We start from the raw sequence: 18272 nt of genomic DNA, 5'->3' as shown, positions 1-18272 counted from the left end.
TAGACGTCTATTTTTATATAAGTATGACTGACCAATAAGATTGAATGTCGTGTAAGAAAATGTATATTTTCTTTTAGATACATTTTCCTTTGATTATTCAGATTTTGTAATCTGTATTTTTTTCTGAGATTTTAAGAATTCATATTCATATTTTTTTAAATCTGTTTCATAGTTATTTTCCACGTTATCTTTACTAAACTTATATACATTTCGAACACAACAAAAATAAAATACGATTCTGCTGAATAAAAGCCGACAACGCACTCGCGAGCCATCTGGCATTGAGTGTCCATGGGCGGCGGCAACACTTGACGTCAGGTGAGCATCCTGACAAAGGAAGTAAATCATCCGGGAAAAGAAAAGCGGACAGGCCAACAAGAAGGCGGATTGACTGATAGAAATAATAGGAAAAGACTGGCAGACTATTGGCATAGAGACATCTGGAAATATTTTAAATGTAAAAATATAAAGATATGAAGCTTTATTGTATTTATTAAATAATTTTAACATAAAGCTAAAAATTATACACGTAAACCAATTCAATACCACTGCTTTAATGCTATTTGAAATATTCCGTAGATCCAATTAAGACTTTAAAAGTAAAACATTATAATACGCATTTATACTAAATCCGTTTTTGTTAAGGTCGGCGTGTTTCACATTGCTAACGATCGGTGTACGTGACTGGGCGCACAGTGTAGACGTTATAACGTAGATACAGCCGACCATATCTGTATTAAACCATATATGCACCTTTATCTTGGAATAAGGTTATTAGACGAACAATTAACGATATGTATACATATACAATATTAAATTCACTAATTAATATTAAGCGACCGTTCAAGAACTACATAAGATTTATTTTACGTAGCAATTAATACCCCTCCCTCCCCCTCATCTTGTCAGAAAAAGTAAGCAAAGCTCTCAAAAATAGTAGATTATATTAATATAATAGAAACGTATTAATTTTTTGTAGCAATCCTCGAAAATGTATTTCGTTTTCCAAGCGTAGACAATGTGTGGGTAATATCCGTAAAAAAGTAAATAATTACTGTTGACGCTGTTGATCACCATCTATACATCTTAATCCAAATATTCATAAAAGTGTGCCAATAACAAATGCTAGTTCAAATGTGCCAATATATAATCTTAAGATTTAACTTACACCAGTTTTTAAAATAATTAAAAACCTATTTGATATGTTTTAAACATAGGCATGTATATTTTAAAAAATTTTGTACGGTTTTATTGACTTTATTTGGTTTATATTAATTATCAAATATAAGTGTAAAGTGCGAAGAGATTGCATTCTATCTGACGTCAAAAATGGATTATCTTCGTAGGGTTTGGATATTGGGATGCAGATAGGAGATCGATTGACTATCACGGTCTGATTTCAGATTGTTTTTAGTCTGAGATTGTCGAATATTAAGTTCGGGCGTTAGATAACAAAACAGCTGACAACAGCTCATAGATCGCGTGACGAGCCATCATTAAAAATAATTGACACAGTATGCGTTATGACGTCATTAGTCAAAAATAACCGGCCTCAATCTATATTTCACTCATCTATTTTGGTATTGTCCTCGCGATATTTTGAAATACATTTAGACCTGCGTTTCATGCACGTATCAAATTGTTCATGGCGCGAGTTATGTAACCTAACGTTACTTAAGTTACATATATTATAGTTAATAATAAAAAACGCAAACGAAAAATCTTAGACTTCAAAGTAATAAATTGTAAAATGTCAGTTTTCGTAGTGATAATGGGTTAATCATACATTCATACATTTTAATAATTCTCGTTTCCGACAATGTCCAATAGATCGACTATTCCTTAAAGCTAACAAAAGTGGGACTTAGATTAGATTTAGGAATCATTAGATAATTAGTCAAGGTAGTTTTTTTATAAGTCTAGCGTCGCAGCACCCCTAATTTTATCTCAGTATCTGTTGTTTTAAACGATTAAAGTCAATTAATTAGCTTCAAACATAAATAAAAAATGAGTGGCGCTAAAACCTCTTTAAGTTATGGCCTCAGATTTCTGAATCTGTTTCATGATCATTTTTTTTAAATCTTTACACAAGTTGCCATAGATAGTAATTAAAAATAGTCAAAAACCTTTTACTTTTATAAGTTTACATAAATTTATTGTATTTACATAACTGACAATTCGAGTGCTTCAGTCAGTCAGTAACCGATTAAGGAGCTGTTATTTAAATGTAGTATCCGCGACGTAAATAATCAGGATTTTTGAAAGCAAATTTTAACTTTAGAATTTTTAAAGTCATAAAAATTCCAAAGTCTTAAACTTTCGGAAACAGCTTGATATCTGTAGACATAGATTGCAGAATACAAAATACCAGCTGTATCACCTCGACGCAGTTCCACAACTGAGCGTTTTTTAAGGCAGTTTTGTTGCGACGCACGTGTGGAACCAGCTACCGACTGAAGTATTTCCGTACCAAATCGACTTAGCGACAAGAAAGACCGTACCACTTGCAAGCCTTCTGGCACTGAAACTGTCAATGGGCGGTATCACTAACCATCTAATCAGCTTCCTGCCCATTAGATAAAAAAAACTATAGTTACTGAAATTGCCGCGTTCAACAAATCTTTAAAAAGCGTAACGTTTTCCGTGATTTATTTAATATATAGAACAATCCGGAAAATAATTAAGTTATCATAACTGTGATAAGTTAATTAACTTACACGCTCGTTCGATATGCCAGGTTTACGTAATAAACACATGGGAATACATTTTATCAAAAGTTAATTAGTTGTGTTCGTGTTTTCACATCGTTATAAGTTTAAAGGAAACATTAAAAATAGTTATGCAAGAGTAAAGTGTGCAGTGTTGACTGAAGCTTCAGCGTGGACCTTTCATCCTTATGGTTGTAGGTTCAAACCCGTGGATTACACCTAGACTGTCTATGTGCGTATTTAACAATGTGAACGACGGTTAAGCTGAGAAACAAATACAGAAATTTTAGAGGTCCTTGCGCCGTTGTATCTTGAATATATATTGTTAAGCAAGATACACAATGCAAAATATAATACAAAGAATTTGTGCAACAGAAAATAGAGTCAGAAACAAGGCCAAGTAAATTAGTAATACTTAACACGAAATCAGTGTGCTGATCTGTATTAGTGGACCCGACATACATAAAAAAGTATTGCGGTCTATGAATCTTAACCATCCTGGGCTCCACCCAAACATTCAAATCGGTCCAGCCGTTTAAGAGTAGTTCAGTGACATAAACACGTACAGTAGCATAAAGATAAGAGAATATAATATTTTTGTATGTTATCAACATTCTAATGCACCTAATCAACCTTTCACCTAAAAAAATAAAGTCTAATTGACCATTAGAATGAATCCCCAAGTAACAGAAGCTCATATTAATTCCAAATATATTAATTAAGAACATATAATATATTATGTATATGTATATCTCGAATTAGTCCTGAGGCTTGTGAACTTCACAATAGTTTCGTTTCAATACAATGTTTTTGACATGATTATCTATACAATTTGTATAACTGATGAATTCCAAGTTTGTACACTTGTTTGCTTTGCTTGCTTGAAATCTATAATAAAGACGTGTGTACACGCGTTAGATTTTAATTTACTTAGTTTTATTTTTTTTGGCGAAACAAGATACAATCTTTAAAAAAATCTACGTTTGAAGAAAATAACGACCCTAACAATAGAAAAAAGGTATATAATTCATTTAAAGCTTTAGTTAAATAGCCCAAAAGAAACTAAAATGTTGACTATAGGTAACTTCGGGGTGTCAGTAATTTAACGCGGTGTTCACCCGCATCGTAACTTACTCATTATTTTCCCTAACGCGCTAAAAGAAGAATACATTCAACAATGTAGCCTAGGTTACTGTTACTAGGTTACAATACTGTTAAAGTATTGTTCGTCTTGTAATAATCCATGATTGACAATCGAATACAAAAGGACTTACAGCTTAACAGTCTATTAGTTTTAAACCAGGTCTATATAATTTAAAATAATAAAAATTTAAGAGTGTCCAACATAATTGACCTGATGTTGAGTTATACCTCTGACCTCCTCAGGTTTTATTCAAAAAAAAAATATATATGAAGTGATTCCCTATTTATTATATCCTTTAATATTCCTGATCCTACAGATTTTTTAAAATTTTCTCGTACATACATCGTGAGGCACCTATCTTAGACCTGGATGAAGATGCAGGTGTCTGCAACTTCATATTGCACGGTACTATGCTTTTGATATTAAACGTCCGGGAGATGAAAACAAATTCTAATTAACTGTACACGTAATTTTAATCAATCACAATTACCAAGAAAACCAACCATATGTTTACAGAGTAATCTAATGTTATACTCAGGGTAAGCGTAAATCCCCGTATCGTGAAACGTCACTTTTCTGAAAATATGTACGTCATCGATTCCAAAATATAACATTCAGTTACGAAATCAAAACGAAATTTAATTATATCTTTACCTGATATGACGTCTTTGCAATTATTATGAATTTTGACTAACCCGTTAGCATGGTCAATAAGTGACCATTCTTATACACGTGAAACACGGCGGAAAGCATTATCATATATTAAGCAAATTAATCACCAGTTATTTGTTCATGCTTATTAAATGTTTTATGGCTATGAGATTTTCATATTTAATTTCTCACAAAAACTGACCAAAAAAGTGTACAAAATAAAGCAGCGGTAGTTTATAATAGACGGAAATGCTTGTGTGTGTAAGACTGATGTCTGATAAAGGTAAGAGATCGATGGCCAGAAGGCCTTAAAACGCAGTCTTAATTGATTCTTAATAGACAATTATTACTATACCTGCATACGAGATTGCAATATTAACAAAATAATTATATATAAGGAAACCACAAGCATTACGTATATGTTTACTTTAATTAATTTATGTACGTATTTTGAAGTGAAACTTCTTTAGAATCGTTGTGATTTCAAACCGGATGCAACGGAAAAGCGACAGTAAAAAGAGACAGAAACATTAATTCATATGATTTAACGTGGGAGAAAATGAGATAGATAAACTTCTATAGAATCGTCGTGATTTCAAACCGGATGCAGCGGTAAAGAGAGACAGAAACATCAATTCATAAGATTTAACGTGGGAGAAAATGAGAGAGGAGGCATTATACAGCCTCTCTTTACTGCCGCTTTTTCATTTGATCGAATTTCAAACTTTCGCTGTTTTAGTTTTTGCCAAATTAAAGATTTATATTAAACTTATAAATTAAAATGTATCATTAAAATATACTGTTTTTAAAGAACACACACATTTAGATAGTGGAAAATGATTAATTTATATTTGATTAATTATAAAAACTTTGTTTTTGAAGGTTTCACTTCTACCATGTGTGAATTGCACATTATATGTTTTTTATTTTTCAATAGTAACAATTTTCATTAACATGAATTATAATAACGAAATAGAAAAAGTTCATCAAATAATTTATGCTTGAAAATTTAAAATCCTTCCGGACTTGGATTATAAGATTTAATTTTAAAAAATCAACCAAGTAGTTTCCGTGTTAATATAATTTAAAATTAGAATTTAATAAAAAACTCTTTATACTCGGACTTTAAACTGGCATTGATATGAAAAAGCAAAAAAGCAAAGTACTTTTTGCTGAAGTACAGTAATCAATATTATTAATCTACTAAGTTGATTACCTTGGTGATCCCTCTTCTATACCTAAACCAAATATTTATCAAATGGCCAAAGCTTCAGAACTTCTTGAAGACGAGAAACGCGATATTATGGGTAGAGCTCTTATCACGATGCTACCTGACTCGCAGAACATGACAGTTGCGTATCACTTTTGACATTGTACATTTTGGATTTGATTTTTTTTATCAACTTTAAATATAAATTGTTCGGATAAAATACAGCAAATCAAAAACAAACACAATCCGTCCAGACGTGTTCGACATATTATGTGTTCAAAAAAACCCGACTTTGACTGTTACTGTCATTAGTAACTTAAAGTATCCATTTAGTATTTCAAGTAGCTAGTCATATTACCAATATCCAATATTTTGCTTGCGTTACACTAAAAGAGTTTTTTAAACGTAGTACTTACTCGTGTAAGACAATCAAAGACTCAGGAATAACGTTATAAAGTTGTGTTTAAGTTACGAGTGATTCGAAATCTCCAAGATGAAAATCTTCGCCCAATTTTCTCCTTGACATTTACAATCTAATTTCCTTTAGATCAGCGTAGCGAAATCAAAATATACCTATCAAGTTTCTCAACGCCAATTACTTATCCAAAATTTATATTTCTCAAAATAATATATTAAGGCAGAGAGTCAAAACATCGCGCTAAGTTTGACTTAGGGCCTGTTTCACAATTTATGGATAAATTACGAATAAGATACTTGGCATTTCATGACGAACAGCGCTTTCTGACAGCCGTGAAACGCAAAGACGTTTTTATCCTACCAATAAGTAATAAATAGCTTATTTGGAAGTCTAAGAGTCTGTTTCACAATGTCCGGAACATTGTGAAACAGACTCTTAGACTTCAAGAAATAGACTCCAAATTTTATACTTACTATCCTGAATTTTATTATTATTGGTCAAAGAACTTAGTCTAGTAAGCCGTTAGTCTTCGAACCTCTAAGGTCGTAGGCTCTGCAACATTTTCAGTCTTTACGCATTTTACAATCGTAATGTTAAATCGCTCATACAGTGAAGGTACATATCGTGAAAAACGCACAAACCATGGATAAAAAAAGCTGGCTTTCAACAAGTACTTCACATAATATAATATTATAAAGTCCTTTATTTACTGACCTTACATGCTATTCTTATCAAACAGTAATATTCTTAAAATTTGATTTAATAGCGAAAATAATAATTCATTTTCAACCGCTTTGGTCAGTACTTCACATACTTAACTATTAAGAAAACGACTACGAAGCATATACAGGTGCCTGAGGACATAAGCGAGTTGTAACTCCACTGATTGTTTAATAATACAATTATTGCTTTTCCTATTCTAAAATAAAAGATCCCCCCAAAGAGTAACGATGGATACATTATTGTTTCTAAATAATATTTAGTCTCCATCCTAACATTTTGTATACGAAATTTTCTATATTTTATCCATAAGTATCAATATTAATAGATATATGTCATGTCTATATATACAACTTAACGCGTTACACCTAAAAATATGATTAACAGCTATCCCAATCTAAAAAAATATAAAAACTTTACCGTCCTTGGAATTGTTAATTGAAAAAATCATTAATAAATTATGAACTTGAGTGTATCTCTTACGTTAAGATGTCTTTTTATTATTAATAAATAATCTCATTTTTTTCTAAAGCAGTGAGTATAATTTGCAAAATATGCTTGTGATTTATAAAAATCCTAGACTCGATTGATAATCAATCATGCCTTTCATTGTTATTCAAGAAAATTAAGTACTCAGTGATTTGTAATTAATTATTAAATAATATATAGTCAAGTAAATTTTGGTTCTAGTACCAATTCGACCAATCTTTATCGGCCACTACTGTACACTTCGTATGTCATTCGATATAAAACATATAACATAAACGTGATTTACTCCAATATTTGCATATCACTGAGGTTACAATTGCTTCTCAAAATATAACTGAATGTCATAGACGTATCTTGGAATTTTCCACGGCTTGTGTACAAAGCAAATAGGCTCTATTTATCTTAAGCCGCATTCGTAACCAATTACATTTAATCCGTTGCTTAAACAAAGGCAATTCAATCTATTGTTCTATGAAAGTATTTTATTTCAGATACGAAGGGAGACTTAATTGTATTAACTGAATATTTCATGACGCCAGAAAATTATTTCATGACGCACTTGCAACTTTAGCCTTTGTCATAATTAATATAATCTTATGTGGAGGCTACTTTTCCAAAGCCATTAACCTGCCTTTTTTATTTTTACGCAAATGTATGAAAATGCAAATAATTTTCATGATTAAATACTTTCGAGAAAAATTCAAAGCAAAGTTCATTGTTTAATATATTAATGCAAGCGTAAACAAAACTGTAATGTTGTGTATTAGTGTTTAAAAAGACAAAATTCGGGTTGGCTAGCAGTTAACCGGTGACTAGTGTGACGTATTACTAAATCAGATCTAAAATTTGTACTAAATAAACATCACACATGTTTTGTAGATAGTTTTCTCATTGATTGTGAATTGAGCGTTCATCGTAAAGATTGCATTGTTATACAATTTTAAATAATTTATTTTACAAAACAATACAATCTATAAATTCACCATTACATTTGAAAACCATTGTGGTTCATATAAATGTAGCAATTGCCGTCTTGTTCGTTCATAAGTTTACTTGTTTACCTATATGAATAAAGATATTTCAGTTTGAGTTAATCAGTAGCGCGAAAAATTCATAAGAAAATAATTCACAGTTTTTTATGTTAACGTTAAAGCTATCTAATAACTGTTCAGTCTATTTAGTAGCCGCGGGAATAAATAGTTCAACATTCTCTCACCATAGACGTTGTTGGCTCTCGAAGAACTTGCGTTCGGTTGGGTCTTAAAACATGCTCAAAATGATTTATTATTTTATTAATTTTATTTATCTTGAACATTAATGAATAAAAAAAATGAAGCAATATTATTTAAGAAATATCGTCTAAAGGGTGTGAAATAAGCAACCATGTATTTAACCTGAATAACAGATAAGCCAATTTTCTATCAGGAACAAAGGGAACGACAAACATTTACCGACAGTCGAAAACATCCTTCAACAACAAATACTTAGGCTAAGGAATTTTAATGTCAGAAAAATATAAACACGAGTAAAATGTTTATCGAGATCATTGGAATTTGGCAGCGGGAACATGGACGAATTGCGTTCTGGTATCTGTTGTTGTAAATAAAGTTGTTTATATAAGCTGGCGCTACGAATAACAATACTCTTCATTTCAAAATGATTGACATAAAGAGTCTTGTTATGTTCAATAGTAGCGTCGACATTTCCAAATTATTAAAATTCCTTTATTTTTGTATTTAAAAAAACCTTTTCCAAAGCGAATTGTGGAATCGACTTCTACTGGGGTTCTCAGAAATATACGACCTACATGTATTTAAAATTATTCTGTACTGAGAGATCAAAAGCCAGTAACGCACCTATTAAAATAGGTATCCATTGTCTGCGATGACTGCCGTTTTTGGCACCGTAGGCCCGTTAACCGAGAATTTTGGCACCCTTTTTTATATATTATTATGTACATAAAAAGGGTTCCAATTTATCAAATAACCTTATCCTATATATCAATAATCTATATATATAAAAGAAAGTCGTGTTAGTTACACCACTTATAACTCAAGAACGAAAGAACAGATTTGAGTGAAAATTGGTATGGAGGTAGCTTAGAGCCAGGAGACGGACATAGGATACTTTTTATCCCGTTCGACAGCGTTCCCGTGGGACTTGACATGAAACGTCAGTCACTATAAAAAGTGGTATAACAAATAAGAATCAGACTTGGAATAATAAAACGCAAATGATAGCTATGTAATTGACGTATAATGACAGCTATGTAATGACGTATATATGACAATTTGATATTTGTAAGAAATCAATATTCAAAATATTTCTATTAAATAAATACGTTTAATTATTTTTACAATTTACAATTTAATTATAATGATAGTGCTATTGCCCATTCGTATAAACAGTGAAGAGAACTATAAAACTCGGTATTGTCGTATGTATACAGTTCATCCAAAGAATGATGAATGTTTCTATTTGTTGTTGTTGTCGAATGACGCATTTAATCGAGTATTGGAACGGGAACGTGAATATGATCACCAGGAATTAGATTTAGTAGTTCAAACGAATGTACCCCTGTTGAAATACCAACAAAAGGAAGTTTATGATACTTTAATGAAGGCAAACGATGATGAAAATGGTGGTTTATATTTCCTAGATGCCCTTGGTGGAACTGGCAAGACATTCCTCATGTCATTAGTTTTAGCAACTGTTCGGGCGAGATCCAACATAGCGGTTGCAGTTGCTTCTTCTGAAATAGCAGCCACATTGTAAGAAGGATGCCGTACGGCTCATTCAGAATTAAAATTACCGTTAAATCTTCAAACTATTGGAGAACCAACGTGTAATATTGCAAAACACTCAGCAATGGCCAAAGTTTTAGCGGCATCGAAAATCATCATCTGGGACGAATGCACAATGGCGCATAAACGTGCATTGGAAGCACTTAACCGAACATTAAAAGATTTACGCAATGAATCGAGATGTTTTGGAGGAGCAATGATTTTACTGTCTGGCGATTTCCGCCAAATACTGCCAGTAATTCCAAGATCTACGGCTGTCGACGAAATAAACGCTTGCCTCAAATCGTCAAATCTATGGCGCTATGTGACGAAACTGCAGCTGACAACAAACATGAGAGTTACATTGCTTACTGATAAAAAAGAAGAAAAAGAATAAAGATGTAGATGACCTGAACTACATAATGGTATGCGTTTGGTGGTTAGAAAATTGAAGAACAATGTAATTTACGCTACGATAATGATAGGAAAATTCAAAGGTGAGGAAGTTCTTATTCCGAGGATCCCGATGATCCCAACCGATATGCCGTTTGAATTTAAAAGACTTCAATTTCCGATACGTCTTGCATTTGCCATGACCATCAACAAATATATTTTCCAATAAAAAAACCCAAACTGCTTATTTATTGCCATTAAGGCGGAACAAAGTTCGCCGGGTCAGCTAGTATATATATATATATATATATATATATGGTAGTTGAAAGTTCCGATTTGTCGTACGCTTCATTCAAATGTATACACGATTCCATCAGCCATATATCACGAAGCGACAAATGCACATCATTGCAATAATCAATTTTAATATAACTGTGATACATTTTCTGTGAGCATGTAACATTCATAATCAATGAAAACAATTTCAAACCAATAAATTTAATTTTGTTTTCGAAGTAATGAATGTTGGAATAAATTCTGCAACATTATTACTATAACATATTATCATATAAAAATAAAACATCATTTATAAGTGATATAACCTGCAAAGTATTTTACGCTGATTTTTTTTTATACAGAGCAAATTTTATAAAGATTTGAGAGATAAAGTCATTAACAACCTTCGTTAGCTGAACAAGATGTCCTTAGTACGTAAAACTAACTTGGATTATATATTTGCAATCCCGCAAAAAATCAATCAAATATGTAATTTATGAATAATTTAATTGTACCTAAGTATAGAACCAATTAGGTACGGCAAAAAAACATAATATTTAAATTAAGATTAAAAGACTATCTATTGAGTGATTCCAATCTACGGAAATGAAAGTTCAGCCAAGTTCTACCAAGTTTTTTTTCAAATAGTAACGTGAGCATATAAGTGTTCTCATGTAAGAGACTAATGTCTATTATGAGAATAAATGTCTTTAAACCTAATTTCAGATAAAATATTTAATACCTTCTATTATTTGATACTTCAGGTACATTCTACTTTTAAATGATTACTTTCTATGTTCATCATCCGGCCTATAAACTGATAAAACTTGCCAAGTTCCTAACACGTCAACACCATGACGTGTTTTAATTGCTGGCTTGAACTTGCTATCTTATCATTGTATGGGAGCTGCATCGTATTATATTATTCCGATAAGTTTTCCTAGTTCTCAAACCGTACCATAACGCGTTCATAATAAAAGGACTGTTTATTACCGCTTAGACGTAACAATATCTCATGACAATTGTAAATGAAAATATTTCGTACCTTAAGTGATGCCATATCAGAGACGGAGCGGTGTGTTTGTATCGTCTCCAGCTGATCCAGACACCAGTCCAGTTCTTCCACTGTCTCCAGAGCGAGCTTCATGTAGGCTTCATCTGTAAAAATAACCAGAATCAATCACTATATTATTGTAATAAAGTGTATTTTTTATAGAACAGGGGGCAAGAGGCAGGAGGCTCACCTCATGTTAAGTGATACCGCCGCCCATGGACACTCTCGATGCTAGAGGGCTCGCGAGTTTTATCAAATGTTTTTACAAGTTCCGATACTGGCACTGTTAATTTTTTGACGCAAGATTGTAATAAGAAATTGAACCACGTTTTTCAATAAATTACCTTCAAACATCTCCATCCCATAGTCCGTATATCTAAACGTGTAATACTAATAGAAGCAGGGTTGTAAATGATTTTTATCTAGAATAAATTGTGCAAAGTTTAATTGTATATTACGCAAATAACAACAATTGAAGTCAATAACCGTATGTCGCTGAGAAAAAAATTATGTAACGAGGTAATAATATACTAGCTGAGCTGATTCATAGATTACTTAAGCCATTAAATATTTTAATAAATTCATAATTACTGTGAATAATGCGAATAACTAACTGAAGGCTGAAGCCTCTTTAAATAGCTATGTTGCACCGTATGCATTCTTTAGATAATTTTGGAAATTAATAAAGCCTATGCTACTCATTGCAAACAATGAATAAACAATTACAATCTCGATTTAAAATGACAAAATCACGGTATTATGACATGCTCATTACGCACTTTATCAGCTCCTAACCTCCTGGTAAGCCAATATATCAATATTGATTGTGAAGAATGAACGCTTAACGTCATATAGATGACGATGCATCGTGATAAAGATGTGATTCACATTCTTTCAATTAATTTGGCTCACGTTTTCTTCATGTAATAAAATGTCACTTGATTTTAAGAGATACCGCCGCCCACACTTACATCGCCAGAGGGCTCGAATATGCGTTGCTGGCCTTAAGAATTGATATTCTCTTATCTTGAACTTATGTCGAATTATTTGGAGATACAAAGTTGTTTTTGCCATATTCCAGAACCTTTAGAGAATCAACACTGTTGTACTAGTGCTCCTCTTAACTAGTCCTATCGAACCACGGCTAAGACAAGTGCACCAATGGACTTGAGTAACATCGTGAAGAAACCGGAATGCCTTAGACCTAAAATCGACGTCGTGTGTTCTACTTAGAAAGAAAAATAAATTGGAAACCAGACTAGTCTTATACTTGGCCTATTACGTATTGAAAGTCTTAAGGGGTGTAGAGTGCAACCCAGGTGTACTCCAAGAACTGGGTTTTTTCAGATACCAAGAGCAAGAATCAGTCTGTTGCATAGATCCCCGTTATACAGTACGTTGCGCCTACTGAATGCTGTCTCCGACACTGTAGACATATTTATGTGCTCGCAGAGTTAATTCACAGTAGCGATATTGTGTATATTATGTGTTTAATATTACATGTAATTTTATTTAATGTTTCTCGACATTATCGTATTGGTATAGTCTGTAAGGATAATGTATGTATTTCTGTAATAAATAAATAAATAGTATCAAGTCATCCGTGAAATATTACATTTTATTTATTCCCAAGAACTATAATTGAGTGAATCGCTTTATTGAACCTAGGGTTAACCATCTTCGAAAATACAATAGAAGAAACCAAGCATGAGTTGGCTTATAACCCGTGCGGCGAATTAAACTATAACGGTATGGATTACCGCAAAAAGGGTTTTGATAGAAGGCTTTTATATTAAGGCTCTACTAAAATATATTTTAGTGCCTTTTAACATATAATATCTACTTATAATATATTTTCATATTCAAAGTGTAGTAAAATAACATATACCTATGAAATCTATTTTATTAATATCTTACAGTTTAATATAAATGTGGGTAAAATACTAATAAAGAAAATATAGTGTTACTATTCTGCTTTTAAATGTTGATTGAGTCTCATGTTTTCTTTGAATTTTAATTTTCTAGGAGTATGATATAATTTAAGAGAGGAGTTAAGACATAACAGCGCCTTTGCTCAGTTCCAATTTTAAAAGCAATACTAACGTTTTTGTATGCAAGTTAGATTAAGTACTATTAATATCTGTAGTGCTGACGTCACCTTGGGTTTGCGTGGTACAAAAGCTTATAAAAAAGAAACACTAATTTCAAAATGAATATCTATAGCAGTTTCTAACTGGGTAAGTATACATTTATTTTAATCACTGCAAAATAATAAAATATTAGAGCTCTTAAGAGGAGATTGGCGCTACTGTTTATCAAATACGTTATTAACATTCGACACTATATCATTATACTAAATTATTGCTTGTATTCTCAAAACGTTCGTAAAATCATTATTACCACAGAATTATAGTTCTTAAAATCTTGTATTTATATGCTAAAATCGTACACATTAGGCGCAATTCAAAGTCTCAACGTCGCCAACTTTAAAGTTCAAATAAGACTAAATTGGTGTCAGTGACATGAACGTAAATTAATGTAACCTTCGTAGTGGGATCAATTAAGGTCTAAGAATATTCGGAAGGGTTTTATTTATATTACAAGAAGTTTTGTTACTTTTATAGAAACCTATGTAAATATTTTTTTAAGGAAGTAAACGGGACCGCCGCCGCCATGGACACTGTCAATGCCAGAGGGCTCGCGAGTGCGTTACCGGCCTTTTAAGAATTGGTACGATCTTTTTTTTTGAAGGACCAGCAGTAGCAGGTTCCAACGGTTTGCGAAATCTATCTATTTAATCACTGATCTAACTCAATCTCCTATTTTATTCATATAGGTAAATAAGTACACTTATGAACATCAACAGAAAAGATTTAAAATCGATAAATGTACATTTACCAGGTTCAAGGTATAGAGCGGGCAAAAATCTCTCCGCCACTCTTTTTAATTGCCAAGCTTTGAGTCATACAAGTTGTTTGAACTGGAGCAACTCGTACCCAAGGATTAGGATCAATAATCGTAAAATTTATCACATATTTAATCTGATCATTAATTTGTTATATTAATCCAAATATGTAATAATTCATATTTTTATCTCAGGGCAATTAGCATGATTTAGCTTTTATCATTATATATTAAACGATTTAATTGAATAATTATATTTATCATGAATATATTTCGGCGGTCATAAGATTTATCATGCCGATCTAGACAAACAGGATATGTTCACATATTCATTTCGTTTTTCGTTCACATGTTCACATATATATATATATATATAACCATCTGCCGATAGAAGCTATCCATGGTAGGTCGGATCGGTGTACGTGGATAGACCTTTTTATGAAAATGACAGATCAAATGTGCCAATATCCTATCAAATCAAATCAAATCAAAATATCTTTATTCATTTAGGTAAACATGTACACTTACGAACGTCAAGAAAAACAATTTAAATTAATCGTAAATTTACATTTACCACTAGTTCGCAAGTCAAGGGCGTAGAGCGGGTAAGAAGAACTGGCAAGAAACTTTCCGCCACTCTTTTCAATCGCCCAATTTTAATACAAATTGTTTGAACTGGAGCAAATCAATCCCAAGGATAAGGATCATTTAAATATTCGTCACATTTATAAAAGGCTTTATTAATTAATTTACTTTTAACAAGGGCTTTGAATTTATTTAGTGACAGTTCTCTAATTTCGCTTGGGAGTTTGTATCTAATAGTATATAGTATCTTAATATACACCAGTTTTTAAAATAATTAAAAAACAATTTGATATGTTTTAAACGTAGACAGTTATATTTTAATATTATTTGTACGGTTTTATATACTTTATTTGTTTTATATTGATTATCAAGAGTATGTAAAGAGCGAAGAGATTGCAGAATATGGATTGTCTTCGGAGGGTTTGGTTATTGGGATGCAGATAGAAGATCTATCGACTGTCACGGTCAGATTGTTTTCAATCTGAGATTGTGAATTAATTATTGGGTTCGGGCATATAAGAACAGGGATGGTGAAGTAGGGTCGGGTAGGCCTAGACCAAATCCAGGATATTCTAGACAAGGGATAAGGTAAAATGACCCTATCCGATGAGGTTGCATTGTGAATGTCTTGAAAGTGGATGAAGTCTATGTCAGGAATATAGCAAGTGGAGATCCGTGAAATAGACATAAAAATAAATAAATAAAAATACACGTTTACTTATTTTTACCTGTATCAAATAACACAGAACATCACAATTTCCAATTAATAACAGAACATACACCATAAAGTCACATTTTCGTTATTATAAATCACTAAATCAATGTGGGCGATAAGCAAAGCCTTTGAAAACTAAAATATAATTTAACACCCAACACATAATTGGTTGTGAATTAGTTCATCACGATTTGAGAATTGTTTTTTAAAATTGATATTCAATTCTATTTCAGGATATCGAAAAATAGATTATAAAAATATTTTTTATATTTTTTTAGAACTGCTATTGACAAAGTGTTTAGCTATAACGATAAATACGTCTGCCACAATTATCTTTGTATAATAGCAGGCTCTATTTCTTTTTCTCAGTTGTGGCTCCCCCTGGTGGTTACGCGCAAACCTAAGATTTTTCATAAAAAAATATTTATTCACTATATATGGTATTAAAGAAATCTAACTCATTATTAATAAAACAGTAATTATATTCTAAAGTGTAACTTATTTACTAAGGCCTAAAGTAAGTTAACAACCCTAAACCAATTTAGGCTTAGTTAAATAAATTAAATCACAATTAGTTAAATGTATTAAATACTTTTTGTTTGTTTGTTCCCTTTTATAAATCTTTTTGTTGTAAAATGTATCATGTATTCCATATTTGGCTTTATTCTCAGTGTATTTGTTTGTAATTATATATAATTTATGTTAGTTGTAGGAGTACTAAATAAATAAATAAATAAAGTGTTCAATTAATTTTAATTAGTTTATTATTTCCTTTGATAGTTACCCGTTAAACCTGGATTAAAATGATTTTATTTTCATGAATCCATCTAATTCTAATTCTTAATTTGCAAAGATTATATAATAAGTCAATAAACAGGCTTAAAAATAAATTTATATTTAGTACGGAAGTTAGTTATAGGCTGTAAATCTTTCTCAATAAAATAAAGACATTTAATATCGCGACATCTACCGGCACGAATCCAAACTATCTCAAATTTACGTAAGCCAATGCGATACCTTACGATGGACGCCTAGGTGATACGAATGGTACAGATATTAATTAACAATTAGTGTTTTTAAATAACGAGTTTTTTAACATTACCTTGTAATCGGCTTAGATAACCCATCTCATTTTATCATTTGTTGTAATTATAGTTTTAAACAGAAACTATATCTATCTATATCTGTTTGAAATGAAAATAACCGTATCGTGAACAAATATTTGAAAATCTGTCAAAAGGTTTGCATGGGACTCGAAATATTGTAGAGAAAATGTAATCCAAGAGGAAATATCTATATTATGAAATACAATAAAACATTGTTATTCTAAGATAAAACAATTATCACAGATTATATCTGTTTACAGTTGATTTATGATAACACTATCTATTACAATCACAGATTGTAGTAATCCAAAATCGTGTCTACTACTATTATTCAGATATATTATTGCGTTGTGCAATTTATCACTTATCAAAACGAATAGTGTTATTTTCTTTAAAAATATACTATTATCTATATTTTTTAATAACAGCTATTCATTTCTAAGAAAAAACAATTGAAGTGCGATTTACCAAATTTTTGGCGGAGAATTATAAATAATAGGCCTTAGACAAGATGCCTTTACAGGTAAAAAGTCGAAAATTAACTTGGTATGAATAGGACAGTTAATGTTGAGAAGTTTTCATACAAATTTAGTTTTAGACTGACTACATACACTACTGTTAAGGCGTCTCGAGTAAGACCCCAGTTATAAATACAATGTGTATTCAAAGCTTTTCAAGTTTATTTGCTAGAATATTATGGCTGGGCAGATGATATCATCTGGCCGCGCCTGGCCTACGGCAGACACTAGTAGAACCGGATGGAGGAGGCATATTTCCAATGGTGGACAAACCAAAACCTAACTAAATGATTATTCCTAAATGTTCAAGTGTATTTTTTCTTAATTAAAAATCAATAAAACTTATAATCTATTTTAATTAAGTTTTGGAAATAAAGGTTATTATTATTATTACAATATTATGAGCTTTCCCATCCCCAAGTACCCACGACATAATTTATGTTGATTTCTTACTATTTGTTTATTTCATTGATAATATTTATTTATAGGTAAGAAGCTGATCAGCCTCACCCCGTGAAATATCAGGGCAAAGGTATCGTAATCCTTCCGTTTACGAGAGTTAAACGCACACAAATAAAGAGCATATTTAAAAAATCCT

General features: G+C 31.6%; 1 protein-coding gene across 11 annotated transcripts in view; it reads right to left on the bottom strand.

The window, feature by feature from the left end:
* LOC110999894 (cAMP-specific 3',5'-cyclic phosphodiesterase, isoforms N/G) overlaps positions 1-18272 on the bottom strand; it is a 295372-nt gene that overhangs the window by 20765 nt on the left and 256335 nt on the right. For all 11 annotated transcript variants that reach the window (XM_045630594.1, XM_045630595.1, XM_045630593.1 and 8 more), the window contains one exon: positions 11838-11950. In XM_045630594.1, the coding sequence (XP_045486550.1) occupies positions 11838-11950 (113 nt within the window). The remainder of the gene's footprint in view (positions 1-11837; positions 11951-18272) is intronic.

Source organism: Pieris rapae, chromosome 12 (genome assembly GCF_905147795.1).
Source record: "Pieris rapae chromosome 12, ilPieRapa1.1, whole genome shotgun sequence".
NCBI lineage: Eukaryota > Metazoa > Arthropoda > Insecta > Lepidoptera > Pieridae > Pieris > Pieris rapae.
The sequence above is the reverse complement of the archived record's forward strand: the minus strand, read 5'-3'. Positions and strand labels throughout refer to the sequence as shown.